General features: G+C 37.5%; 1 protein-coding gene across 1 annotated transcript in view; it reads right to left on the reverse strand.

Annotated features, from left to right (window-relative positions):
• Positions 1-14,714, reverse strand: part of LOC149167283 (protein ZINC INDUCED FACILITATOR 1-like) — a 283,522-nt gene that overhangs the window by 122,815 nt on the left and 145,993 nt on the right. Inside the window, exons 8-9 of the mRNA XM_089431494.1 lie at positions 8,442-8,491; positions 8,218-8,293 (exon numbers count right to left, since the gene is read on the reverse strand). Of these exons, the coding sequence (XP_089287620.1) occupies positions 8,218-8,293; positions 8,442-8,491 (126 nt within the window). The remainder of the gene's footprint in view (positions 1-8,217; positions 8,294-8,441; positions 8,492-14,714) is intronic.

A 14,714-nucleotide genomic window follows, 5' to 3' on the forward strand; every position in this document is an offset into this window, starting at 1 on the left:
AATATATTTGTCACCCATTTGCTCTTCGTCGATGATGTACTTCTATTTGGGATGGGTTCCTTAATGGAATGGAGGTGATACTTTAAGATTATTGACAATTTTCACAAAGCAACAAGTTTTATGCTAAGCAATGACAAATCCATCTTCATAGAATATGAGGTGGACCTAGAGATTCTTTAGGAAATTGCAGATCTTTTTTCTATTAGGGTGATACATCTAACACAAGGTTTTTCTTACTTGGGTTTTTTCCTTAAACCAAATAAATATTTGGTTAAGGATTGATGGTGGTTGATCGATAAGTTTGAATAGAAGCTATTGAATTGGACAAATAAGTAGTTGTCGATAGGGGGTAGGCTCACCCTTGTAAAGGTTGTTCTACAAAATATGCCAGTGTATTGGATGCATATAGTAAGGGTCCCTAAATCTATTCTTCAAAAGCTAAATTCTATTATAGCTAATTTTATATGGGTTGTCGCTGTTAGCTTTGCTGAACAAAAAATCAAAAATGGATTCAAAATGCTCTCAAAGGCTGCAAAAATGCTTATAATCATGCCAAAGGATTCATTGATGCTGTTCAAGTTCTCAAATCATGGCTAAAGTCTTCCACCGATCGAAAAAATTGCAAGGGGAAAGCCCTTTGGAGGGCAGAAATACACTATCGGGAGGTAAAAAACACTCCAAGACAGTCAAAAATCAAAAGCGCAGGCATAAGGGACCGAATTAAGCTCAGCCGTTGGATCTGGCCGATCAACGGTCCAAATCGCGTCGGCATATCGCAAGTCGGGGAGGCAGAGGCAAAGACATGATGCATCGCCGATGAGCGATCGCCGATATCGCTATCGGCGTATCGCAATGGAGGACTTACCAAAGGGGCTTTATTATTCACCAACGAGCGATCGCCGATATCGCATCGGCGAGTTGCATTGGAGCATGGCCTTTTGCAAATATGAGCATTCGCCGATGGGCCGGACCCGATATATGTACAACACTCCATTTCATATTTTTTTCAAGTCCGCGCCCATATCGTTTTCAATGTATTTTGTATATTTTCTTTGTATAAAGAAAATACAAAGGATGCCTGGCGGGTGCCGATAGCGATGAAGCCCGGACCCGATGGGGTTCCGGGAAGCAAAGTGTATATATATTTCAAGTCCGCCAAAGCCATTTTTCGTGGTTTTGTGGCGGTTTTGCATGTATTTTTCAAATGTTAAGAAACAAAGGAGGGCCTGTTTAAATGTGCATTGCAAGCCAAAGGCAGACCCGATAGTAAATAAAGCTATGCCTGAAACCTTTAAAAAGTCAACATGGAAGCAGTGATGGGCGGGGATGAATAGTTTGGGCAGCATTACTCTGTTTAAAAGCCAGAGCAGTCATATTAAAGCCATTCAATGATTCAGCAGCAGCATTTAATCAACAGTATGGCCGAGGAGGAGCAGGACACCGCCGATCAAATCAAAGCATTCAGTGGTTATGGGTTTTACCCATATTTCATTCCACCTGCCCAAAGAAGGACCACAGAGAGCCAGAGGGAGGCAAATCCATTTACAACACAGCCAGATTCGTATCAAAGGCCCATTCCTGAATGTAAATGTTGTTGGCCCTCATTTATTGATTCCTGCACGCATAACCAGCAGAGCAATTTTGTAAACAAACTCTATATATACCCAGAACAGAGATGTAATGGATTGATGAGTGTTAGATGAAGAAAACCCTGTTGTAAGGTTCAACTTCTGGAGACTGTAACTACTTTGTAACCTGCAGCGTCTGGTCTTCATTTCCAGCTAATACAAGCTTCTTTTGTTGTTTATTGCTCACTTTCCACTTCTCTTTCTTGTTCCAGGCTGTGCCTGTTTGCATTTGTTCTATTGCTGTGAATGTTTAGCATCAGAGGGGCTGTCATCCCACCTCTGTGTTAGGATTTAGCATGTATCATAGAACATGTGTGCAGGTTTCTGTTGTTTAATGCATAGAGAGCTGTCATCCTGTCTGTGCATTAGAAACTAGATTTACAGACCTCTTAATTGGTTGCAGCCGGCCATCACAGGGTCCTGTGCATCTGCTGGTGTGGTCAGTCTTCTCCATTATCACCTTATCCTCAAACTGTGAGTAATAGGTGGTTAAAATCCTTGTAGTCTGGGGGTGTTCACCCATGTCTAGGGTCAATCATAGTAGAAGTGGTTATCTGGCTTGAATATGCAGCATTTGTTCCATTCATCCACCATTTATCCAACTATATTTGGTTAAATTCGTAATGTTCTCGAACATCACCGATATGCAACCTAGGTGAGTTTCTTGGGGTGATAACAGTCGCTATAGACCAACATAAAATTTGTTTGGGTAACCTGGAGGATATATCAAAAAGCCCAAAAACGATGGAGGCTAGGGGTTAAAAATTGCTTTGGATGGGATTTGGTGACAAAAACTCTTTGGAGAGCCTTATTTGAAGATGGTTTATGGTAGGACATCTACAAAGACAAATATATGGTAGATATAAAGGTGGAATATTGGGTTAAAGCACATATTCGGGGCACCCGAGACACTTCTTTGATTTGGCGTAGTTTACTATCAGTTAAGCGATGGTTGGTTGGAAATGTGCTTTGGAAAATTGGTGATGGATTGGTGAGGATTGGAGAGGGATTTGTAGGATCCTCTACAATCTTACATTTGCCTCAACAATTCCTCAATTATCTACACAACAGAGGAATTTACTACATCAACCAGATAAAGAAATGGGAGACAAATTACAATGTAGGTATTGTCTAGATGTCTGCTAGTGACCTGAGACTTTTTGGAGATATGGCAGCTCTATGGGATAGATACATTATGGATCTGCAACTGTTGAATTCAGTCTAAACCAAGATGAAGATACTCTACTTTGGAATGGATGCACAGAGGAGGGTAGGATCATTGTTAAAGATGCATATAGACATATTGTTATGACATTGGCTAGTTTTATATTTGTTTGGTGGCATGAGAAACTTTGGAAGTGGAAGCTTTCATTGAAATTGAAGGTATTTGGGTGGCTATGTTTGAGAAACAAAATACTTACATGGGATAACCTCTGTAAAAGAGGCTTTAGTGGCCCAGGTAGATGTGCATTATGCAAGAGGAAGGAGGAGAACATATCACATCTTTTTCTATAGTGCCCATTTGCTTTGGCTACCTGGAAAGCTATACTTCTAGCAAAATTCTTATTAAATTAAGAAAAAAAAAATCAATGAAAAATTAGTTGAATTTGTCTACTTATTTAATTTATTTCAATATTTAAAATGTTCATTATATAAAAATAAAATATAATTAATAATTAAAATAAAATTAAGGTAAAATAATCAATTTACAATTGGTTGTTTTGGGTATTTTTTCCAATGATATTCATCTGTAATAATATATATATATAAAAGTTCTTGGGATCTATTTTTTTTTTCCCGTAGAAAAAGTCGTAATTTATATTCATATTGAAATAAATTACATTTTGTAGATGCTTAGAGCATATGCAGATAGCTGTCCATGAAAAGGACAAAAAAACTAAGAAAAATAAAATATATGTTTACAGCTACATCAAGCCTATACTTTTCTGCCCTTCTTCTTCTCCACCCTACGCCAACCCTGAGAGTCAGAAGGGGGAACAATGATGGCCTGTTGGTATTCTTGTGTGTTCACTGGAGGTTCTTTGTCGGAATCTGATCCTTCAGATCCATGAGTTCTTTTGTTGCCACTAACTTCCAGCTGTGGAATTTTCTGCTGCTGAGAATGATCCTCCATTTGTGGGTCTGGTGCTTTTTTTTCCTGTGTGCCGTTCTGTTCCATATTTATATCCGGTTCCTCTTGGTTTACTGTGTGCTCTGTCTGAATGTTCTCTTCTTCCAGCGGTTCTGTATTCTGCCACCCATTTGGCTTTTTTTGCTGTTTCTTGTTTCCTTTTGGATTCTTTCTGGCCAGTGGGCAAGAATTTTGGAGGTGTCCTGTTTGCCGATAGCTGCGGCATCTGAATGCAGTGTTTTCATAGTCGAGGGGTTGTATCCACTCCGTGTTGTTAAAATTTAATGAAATTTTATCTGGTAGCCCCTGACTCAAGTCCACTTCAACGCAAATTCTGGCAAAGGTGAAAATCCCTCTGCTATATCTATCTTCGTCAATTTTTAGGAATTTCCCCAAGGAATCCCCAATAGCAGATAGTACAGTATGATGCCAGAAATGTAATGGGAGGTTGTGAAGCCTCACCCAAACAGGTGTTGTTGTGATTTTCATACTGTTTGCATCAAAATCAGCAAACCAAGGGGTAACAAAGAGGCCTGCATTACCCCAAAACCAAGGCCCCTCCTTGATGATACTATCCCTTTCTTCCTCTGTGTGGAAATTTACAATGAAAAACCCTTTTGAACATAGGTATATATCACATTCTAGTGTCCAGCGGGAATATATCCATTGATGTAAAGCATCGGATTTTGGCCAGTAACCATTAAATCTACATATAACAGCATGTTTTGAGAGTTCAGAGTGTAGTGCATTTACCTCTGGTATAGTAACTTTGAGCATATAATATTCCAGTTTTTGATCTACTATATGTGGCCCTGGTTGCTCTGGTGGTGGCTTTGGTTTGGTCGGCATTTTTCCCTTCCCCTTGACTGCATCACAAAAAGAGCCTGGAATCTGTGATCCGCTGGCTGCTGCACCTCCCCGAAGCCTCATGTTGACAATAATGTTAGATCCTGGCTTAATGTTGTAGTGGCCTATTGTCCAATGATCTTGTATCGATCTGCCTTCTGAGAGCAGATGTTGATATCCTTCCGGGAGGCCAATGTGATTGGCAATGATTTTCTTCAGTTTTGAGACTTTTTCTGAAGCTTGAACCCAGATTGGGGTTGATTTCCCAGAGGGGGGATTTATAAAGATTTGGAAACGTAGATCTGATGAGGATGCCGCTATGGGAGATATGGGAACTATTCTCCTCATTTCTGTATTCAGTGTGTCATCCTGCCGTATCGCCCCTTCTGTAATCTCATCCTGGATCGGATAGTATTTCGCAAGCCAGAGTTCCTGGGCGTTTGGATCTTGTCGTTTCCTTTGTTTGTTGGGTAGATCCAGTCCAGATCTAGTCTGTTTGTATCTGATCTCAGTAGGAGGGGGCAGATCCGCCACATGCAACCAGCCTCCATTGATTTTAGCGCTAGATCCTGTGGAAAAACTATCCTCATCTTCAGACTTCACGATGTCAAAGACCTGGCGCGTAACCTTAGTGCCGCTCCTCACAATGTGCGCATCGCAACGAGAGGTCTTGGTGCACGGCTCCTCGGTCCACACGCAGCTTAGATCTCGGCTGCTCACGCAGCGGGCCGCCTTCGATGACTGCTCTCGTAGACGGCTTCCTGTTATCATCGGATTGACTCCCAACGCGGTGGGCAGAACACTGGCATCGCTCACAAATAAACCCTCAACTTCCCAACTTTCTCCATTCTCGTCCACACCAAACATCGCAGGATCCATTCCCATCCGGCAGCTCCAGTCGTATTTTTCTCACCCCGAGTTCTCTCTGTTCTTGGGATCTATTTAAATGCTTAGAAGAATTAAATTTATTTTATTCCAAAAGAAATTTACACCCTAAAAAAATTGATATCTTTAGACACTTAATAAATCTAAGATTAAAATAAATTTATATTAATTATTTAGATACTCAATAAAACTTTATCTCATAAATAAATAATATTTATTAAAAAATATAAAATATAAAAAAGTGTTTCTTAATATATATAACGTACAACCCTCTTACAAATATATTATGATATTCCACCCTACAATGATATCACCAAATGTATTTCTCTCTCATTCGACTTTGTATGCATTTCTACTTATGTAATTTTTAAGTATTTAATTTACTTTGCTATTTAAAAGTATCGTTATTTAAATAATATTATCTTTTTATCAGTGATAAACAATATATTAAGATCTTGGTTTGAATTGAGTTACTTATTAAAAGCCCTAGAAGAGGTGTTTTGTGATTTGGGATATGTATAATGTGAAATTTTTTTTTATCAAAAGTAGAAATTTAATAATTAATTTGTTGGTTGATTATTATTAGTTTAATATTGATTAATAATTAATTTGTTGGTTGATTATTATTAGTTTAATATTGATTAATGTAATTTATAATGTTTAGTTTTGAAAAAAAAAATTCAAATATTTGATTGAACTATAATTTAAAGGTATTATTGCAACTTTTGTACAAGACAATATTGTTTCACATATTTTATGTTATAATTTATATGGTTACAATATTCATACATAAATTTTAGATATTTGCGTAGTGATTTTTATTTTTACGTTTTGAAGGACAATTACTTCCCACCATAATTTAATCAAGTCTTTACATAAAAAATGGATTGAAATAATATATAAATAAATATAATTAGCAGGAGTTACTTCTCACAATTATTTATATTTTCCTCGACACTTATGGTAAAATTGTAAATGTGTAGACTTACTAGTGGTTACTACCCACCAAAATGTATGTAAGTCTATATGGTTGAACAAACAATTAATTTATCCACTTCATATCTCAATTTGTTATTTTTTCCTAAAACAAAATTATAAAATTCCATTTTCTTATTAACCATTATTAATTTAGAACATGAACGAATATATATTATAATATTTTATACCATTTTTTCCACAACATAATTTTTAACAAAAACTAAATTACCCTGCAACAATTCTTCAATTTTGTATTTATTTCCTCCATACTTAAGTAAATTTCCAACATTAAATATATTAATGTATTTTTCCCGTTTCTGGACTTCATGCATTTTACTGGATCGCACACCTATTCTTATTCATTAAAGTGCGGAAGGTAGTGCTCTTTCAAAACCTATCAGAAAACGGGTGTGAATTTAATTCGTGAAGTGGTGGAAGTTGTTCCTTTACGTTGGTCATTCCTGTCAATGGATTGACGAAGTATATGCGCAGAGGTTATATATCCTCTTTCTCCTTGTACAAACGTATGTCCCTTATCTTCTGAACACGTTGTCACAGAGAATTAGATCCTTTTAAATCCCACCTGAAAGGTTACGTACTCCGAATTAATAATAGTGGAGAAACCATATAAAGTGCTGACCATCAGAATAATTTGGAATCCCTTCGCAGGCATTCAACCCTAGGCCCAACCACTGGATCTACGTACAGAGAAAATGACAACCGTCATTCATTTGTTTTACAATGAAACATATTATGCTCCATTTGTCGATGAGGGTACACAAATATCATAAATGTTTTGTTCCCTTGCTAATGAAACAGGGCAGACCTCATTCAACTGTGGCAACAGTCACATTCGAAACATTCAACCCAACAATTTAACATCGGAGTTAATATGGTAGATAAATTTGCAACATCGTAAGGTTGATATGAATCTCCTTTTTGTGAGGAGGACTACCGCATTGAGAGCAGACTCGACAGCTCAGGTTACAGGCAGATTTGGAAGTTTCCGTAAGGATATACACAGTCTTGGGATTAGGTTAAGTTGGATATGCTATCATTCCTGGTCTATGGAGTGAGAGGTAAGTTACGTAATAGGTTTGTTCTGATATATTTCATTTTCCTTATATTATGTTAGTGTTATGTAAGACTAATTTTCATATATTTATTTATTTTAAATTTTTGGTTTTTCAAGATTTTTGTTTTGAGTTTTTATATTTAAAGTTTATATTTACCGATATTTCCCCAACCTTCTCAATATGTGTCCCAGTATGATATTTGCAACATTAATATATATCCGCTTTTTAGATTGTTTTCGCTGTGGAAAATATGATGTAAACATGTCTTTTATGGGTTCATGGGTACTTAAATCTTCTCAAAAATTAACATTAAACAGTATTAACTTGACTTAGATCCAGGAAGATTTTATTGATTAATAATGTCAAAATGTTAATGTTCGGGTTTATTCTAATATGTGAAATAATGTAATCATATTTACTGATTTTTGTATATATATTATTCTAACATGTACGGTAGGATAATTATATTCATTGATTTTTGTATCCATATATATGAACTACAAATTAAATCATACAAAGAATTTAAAAAATAAAATAAAAAATAATAATTAGTATTCTCAATAAAATGCTTGTTTCTTATTTCATATTTATATGACTGGACCACAATTGAGACCTTGCAAAGAATTAAAAGAAAGGTAAATTAGTGATCTCAATGAAATGCGTTTCAACTTACCGGAAGCCAGATTGTGGTCACAAGACCTATAAGTGCAACGCCTGAGATGCAAAGACATGGTAAAAGATATGGGAATCTGCAGATTAAATACTTGAATTAGAGAAGCTCCAACTTACAATATAATGTTTAAAAACTTCAAATCGGTTCAAGAAATTATTAGAGGTATTATTGTGGCCAGCGTGGATTATCCTTCTGAATACTCCACCAAAGTTTTCAAGATTTACCTTCCAAACAAAGAGTTTCTGGAGAATATATTTGGATATTTGTCCGCTGGCTGGCCCAACAACAGTGAAAAATAAACCACATGTAAGGAACATGAACCCAAAGAGGGCAGAGAATACAAAGAAAATATCTAATATGACATAAAAGTGGAATATGAGGTAAGAGGTAGACTGGATATGATAAGCCGTTATGTATGCATGCATATATGATATTATGACATTAGTATCATAGTAAGCAAAAATAGACAAATTAGAAACAGAAGTCTTAAATGTTGATGACGCTAATAGATGACCAAATAACTGTACATTATGACATTAGTATCACAATAAGAAAAAATAAAGGCAAATTAAAAACGTAAGTTCTGAATGTTGATGACGCTAATAGATAATTTAATGACTGCGGGAAATTAATAAAGCCTGTAGTGAAACTGATATTCAACATTGTTAAATTTTTCCTTTACTCATTTATTACTCAAATTTTACATTTTGAAACTTGTAATTTAAGACAGCTTCAACTCCAGACATTCTCGGGATGCCTATGACAAAATGAGGGTTCAGTTATATATATGGAATATTTTATATATTCTTTAGATACTACAAACATAATTGCAGAAAATAATTTTATGGATGCTACACAGGTGCAGAAAATATTTTTATCGGCCTCCTTCAGACAGGGTTAAAGGACAATTTAGAATGAAAACGAGAGTTTAACTGGCACCATGAAAAAACAAAAGAAAGAAGGGATTCAATTACGGGCATATAAATGTTTAAATGTCTTCGTGGTATGTTTCAGAAGCAAAACCGATCAAGCTGGACAAAGAGCATAATCTTTTCTCCATTGTATATATCAATGGTAAATACTCAAAGTGAAAGCAAGAACTAAGGGCGGGCTGTGGGGTATAAAATTTAGGGGCCAATATGGCTACAAGTGCGGAATACTGACTGTTCACAGAAATCGACAGAGAGTCATGATCAGGCAACAGTAGTACAAAATAAGGAAAATGTAAAAATGATTCAAGAGATCCTGGACATCAACAAATGCTAACAAAATAGTAGAACATTAAGAGCTGTTTCATAATAGTGCGCAAAATGAACAAAGTTTCACATCTAAAACAAGATAGGAATTGAAACTCTAAAATGATCTTTGTGATCTTTGGTTGATGACGGACGGATACACCGAAATAGATCGAACAGTGGCTGCAGCGTGAAGGGTATACTTTTATGTTTTAAAGTTTTAAACATGTGAAGATATAGTAGTATTAGAAGCCCAAACTTGGTTTAAGCCACCACTACAGAGATACCCGAACCAAAGTTGCCTGCTCCACCAGGTTAAGCCCCACGATCCGCGTATCCACATCTCAGATCCATATACGTCCAGGATCTGTATTTGAAATGTCGAAAACCGAAATCACACCGTATCCTGGCCAAAAATATGAAGAAAAAGAAAATACCATATACAAAAATCTAAAAAACATTTTTTTAAGTCCACAAAATGGATGGTACTCCACCAAAAATTTTATGTTTGCATGATCTTGCATGCTTTATTACACTAATCTACGATGTTCCTTTAGTTGGACCTCTAATAAAGCCATGTTGTTGGAGATAACTGTCAATTATAAAATGCCAAACTCTAGGAGCATGCTCAAGCTATACAATTCCTTCTTCAATCTATAAGAAAAATGTTGTTTTCCTTCTACTTCAAACCTGAATGGTTACTGCACAAGCTTCTTCTTCAATAAAGCCATTCAAAAATGTCAACTTCACATCCATTTGGTGAACTGCCCACTTGTGATAGGCTGCCAATGGTAACACCGATCTTATTGTGTCCCAGCGGGTAACTGATGCAAATATTCTTCATAGTCTGCTCCATAGACTTGTGTATATCCTTTGGCTACTATTTTTTCCTTTCAACTTTCAATTGTGCTGTCACTCTTATATTTGTTTTTATATATCCACTTTACTTCTATTACCTCTTTATCCTTCAAAAGTTCAACAAATTCCTAAGTTTCATTCTTCTCAATGGCCCTCATTTCTTCTTCCATTGCTCCACACCAAACTCTATGATTCATTGCATCTTCGTAACAACTTGGTTCAGCTTAAATTTGAGAAGTAAAGGCAAAATGAACACTCCAATGCATATCCTCTTGATTGGTAGTCCTATGATTGAAAAATTGAGGAAATTTACCTTTCTTGGTGGACTTGGAATTGACCTTGGACTGGCACTTACACTTTGACTTGATAAAGAAATTCTTGGAGATGAAATTGGACTGCCACCAGAAGTTGAGCTATTACTAGAACTAGTGAGTACGGGAGTGATGTCATTTTGTAATGATATTATTTCATAATTTTTGGTTTTCCCTCTTGCACACCTTATAGGTACACTCCCCTTTCATCAAATATCACATCACTTGGTACAATAATTATTTTTGATATGGGATTCCAACACTTGGATGCTTTACTCTCTTCAAACTAATAGCCCATAAAATGCATTTTTCACTTTTTACATCTAGCTTCCTTCTATTCTCTTTGGAGACATGTATATATGCCAACGGACCAAAAACTCTCAAATGTGTCATGCTTGATCTTATCCCAGATTGTGATTTTTCATTGCTGCTTAGGACTGCAATTAAGAATATATATTATCCAGCTACTACATTCACCCAAAACTCATTGCCCATATTCTTTGATTCATAACATGGACATTGTTATTTCAACAAGGGTCCAAATTTTTCACTCAGTAATGCCATTTTGCTATGGTATGTACGCTGCTATAAGCTGCTTTCGTTTCCATTGTTAGCACAATATGCAATACTATCTTTTGAATTGAACTGATCCCTTGATTGATGCTGTAAGTTTTAATAAAACAACCGTTTTCATTTTCAACTAAAACTTTAAAATTCACAAAACAACCAAATGATTCATTCTTATTTTCAAGAAAAAGGTCCATGTAGTCATGGAATAATCATCTATATATATTAAGGAATAAGAATATTTACCAATACTTGGTATCGACATGGGCTGTCGATATCTAAATGAACCAACTTTATTGATTGCAAAGCCCAACTTGATTTCACAACTCGAATTTAACTGTGTTACTTCCTTCGCACACCACTAGAGCAAACCTCATTCTATTCGAGATATTGGGCAAGCCATGAACCACCTTCTTCATGTGTAAAAGTTCAATGCCTTGGCCGTAGTGCCTATGCTACACACAATCACTGTCTTCCATTGTTTCTTTCAAATTGCTGTCTACCATTGTTTCTTTCAAACCATTTGAGCTTGTTCAATGCATCATCAACATAAGCATTCTATTTTTTATCATGGCAACTAATGCCACTAACTCTCCACCATCATTTTTATCAACAATTTTACAAGCTCCATTATCAAACAATACTATACAAGATCTAAAAGGTTGAGTCCATTGATGGAAGTGCTATGATCTATAGATGTTGTTTCACAGTCATTGTTTATCTTTTTGCATTAAAGTGACCTAGATGTCTTGTCAAGCCACAAATATTAAGTCATAAGGTTGGTGAGGGTACCATGGGTTCTATTGTGAAAAGGATTTCGTTCTGCTGGAAGCAACTATTGCTCAAGAGAGCAGTCATGACACCCAAGACTCCTTGAATCTTTTTTCCAAAGGTTTATTCCAAGGTAATGAGCCATGTTACCCACACAAGTGGGTAACCCATAGGAGAAAAAGTTTCTCCTATTATGTCTAGCTTGCTAGCTAGCAACCCTATGTGATCTACAAATAGATAGCCTCAAGGGCTTGTTACCCCACATGTCAGCATGGGTAAATATACTTATTAATGCAACATTACCACCATTGTAAGCCCAAGGTTACAAGTCAAAATCCATGTAAAAACAATGTGAGGCCTTGTATTAGGTATCCTAGACCTGTGTATTCGTCATTGAGTCTGTCAATTGTTACTACTCAAACTAGCAGGGGACCTGAGGGAAACCCCTAAAGGGAAAATGCTAGGCCAACAAATGGAGTCTTAGCCCACTGTCACCTCAGTTAAGGCTCCTGTCTATTTACGGGCTTTCACTAATGGGAGGAGACCCGATATGTATGAAGTCACTAATGAATGATAATTCAATGAATATGAGTGACCTAGACCCTTTCCGAGAAGGTTTTGAAGGATGGAGCTTGCTTGCTTTCTATGCATGGTACTTCATGCTTCTAGGGAAAGGGAGGGGATTTTGGGGGTTAGGTGTATGAGAATGGGCTTTGAAAGCAGTTCCCCACACCCTAAATTCTTCTTAAAGTTGGTATGTCGGATGGTTCTTGAAGAATGGTCCTTTGAAGCAACGGGACCACACAGGGCCAAGTGCACCGGGTCTAGGGTACGAGGAAGGTATGAAATAATCAGTGATTTTCTTACCCTAGATAAGTTGGGAAGGCTCAAAGAAAGTATTTCACTCAATGATGTTGCTTTGACCCTGGGAAGTACTAGCCTTGGGGATGGCAAGGCAAGTTTTGGTCCTGGAACTAGATCTTGGCTTTTCTCCCAACTCCATCGTCGGAATGTCTTCAAATTTGGGGGAGGGCTAGAGGAAAGGCCAACACAAGAGGCCCTAGGAGATCGAACTTTTTCAGTGGCTAACTTATTGAGAAATTGATGCCCTAGGCACCCCAATGTGGCTAGACTTGGGAGAAGGTGAAAGAATAAGTGTTTTGGTGACCACCCTTGGTAGATCAGTGCCTTAATCCTTGGGAGAATGGAGTCTATGTTGATTATGTGTAAGATTTCTTGGTTCCTAGTCAAGGAGGCCTCAAAATTACTTCACAAACCCCTCTAGGTCAAGTGAAAGCAATCTTGCAGCTTTTATACTTCAAATGTACAAGAGGAATGGCTTATCAAGGTCAGATTTACCCCTAGGAGATTTCGCTCATACTACATGGGCCCTGGGTCACATGTTGGGGTACAAGGGTAGCTAATAAGAGGGAAGCCCACACTTTGGGTTTATAATGTGTAGGAGGGAGCAATCATGGTACATGAGGTGCCCTGACCTTGGTTTTTCCACCCTTCTTTATATGCCTTTTTCCTTTTATGATTTTCTTTGATTAATTGCTCGGGGCTCAAGGGGTTAGAGCATGATGTGTAAGATATAGCAGTGGAATCCCCCTTTTAAGGTGGGGCGGTTCATCGCCCACCAGGGGTTGGGACAATCATGGGTTCCTATATGATGAAGAAGGCTCATAGAACCTTTAGGAACCAGAGTGATGGCCATGATAATGGGGTAGAGCTCATGTATTGGCATTTTCCCACGTGCTAAAATGTTTTTGTCCTGACCATCTTTTGCATTTTGTGGTTCTTTCCCTGTTGAATGTGGCCATATATGCTTTTAACTTTCTTTTCAGCTGCATCAACCTTCAGGCTCCATTCTAGGCCATGACCCAAAGTGGGGGCAAGGGGAAGGGGCAAGCTAACTCTGTGTGGACCCAATGGAGGAATGTGGACCTAGGCAGGAAAAATGATGGATGGGGTAATGATGAATGGAAAGAGGGTGACATAAGCGAATAAGGGAGTGGGACCACGCAACCAAAATCAAGGTTTCCCGTGAAATACCATCCCTGAAACCAAATGGTTAGTAAAAGAAATCCCATGGGACTAGAATCCAAGGTTAATTCCTAAAAGGGGTCTAGGGGACAAAATCACATACCTAGCCCATTCTTTCCACTGAATCCCCCCATTAATCAATGCCCGGAAGTGTCCATGATAAGCAAACTACAATACTCAGTTTCAAAATGACAAGGCATACCTTTAGATTCGGGAAGCCCACCTTCAAACATACGATCCTGACAGATGGGCGAGGGACCACATGGCTGGCTCAGGTGGTGGAGAAATGGCATAAGAGCTAGTTGATGGCTGCAAGGGGCTTCTAGCTGTCGGCTGAGGAAAATCTTGGAGAAAAAATCTCTCCTAGGGATATTACCCACAAACTGGTGGGTAACACAGCTTACTCTCGTTTTGTACAGGATTGGAGGGTCTTAGGTAATCTTAGGTAAACTCTCTTGTGGACTTATGGTTTTATGGGACCTTGCATTTTTAGGGATGATTGTTGGTGTATGGGCCAGCCCAGCCTGCATCAAGGTGCACCTATGTCATTCCAAATGGTTAGATTCTATTGAGTCTGTAGGTGACATTGGACTTGGTGCAGTATTCCTCGTGACAATTCTCAAAGCATAACAATCTTTTTTTACAACATTCACATCACTGAGGCAATTCACAATTCCCAATTGAAAGTGATCTTTGTGGTCAAAAAATC

Source organism: Pinus tabuliformis, chromosome 5_1 (genome assembly GCF_031772625.1).
Source record: "Pinus tabuliformis cultivar Carrire ecotype Pingquan chromosome 5_1, CPIR1, whole genome shotgun sequence".
In the NCBI taxonomy this organism is placed as follows: domain Eukaryota; kingdom Viridiplantae; phylum Streptophyta; class Pinopsida; order Pinales; family Pinaceae; genus Pinus; species Pinus tabuliformis.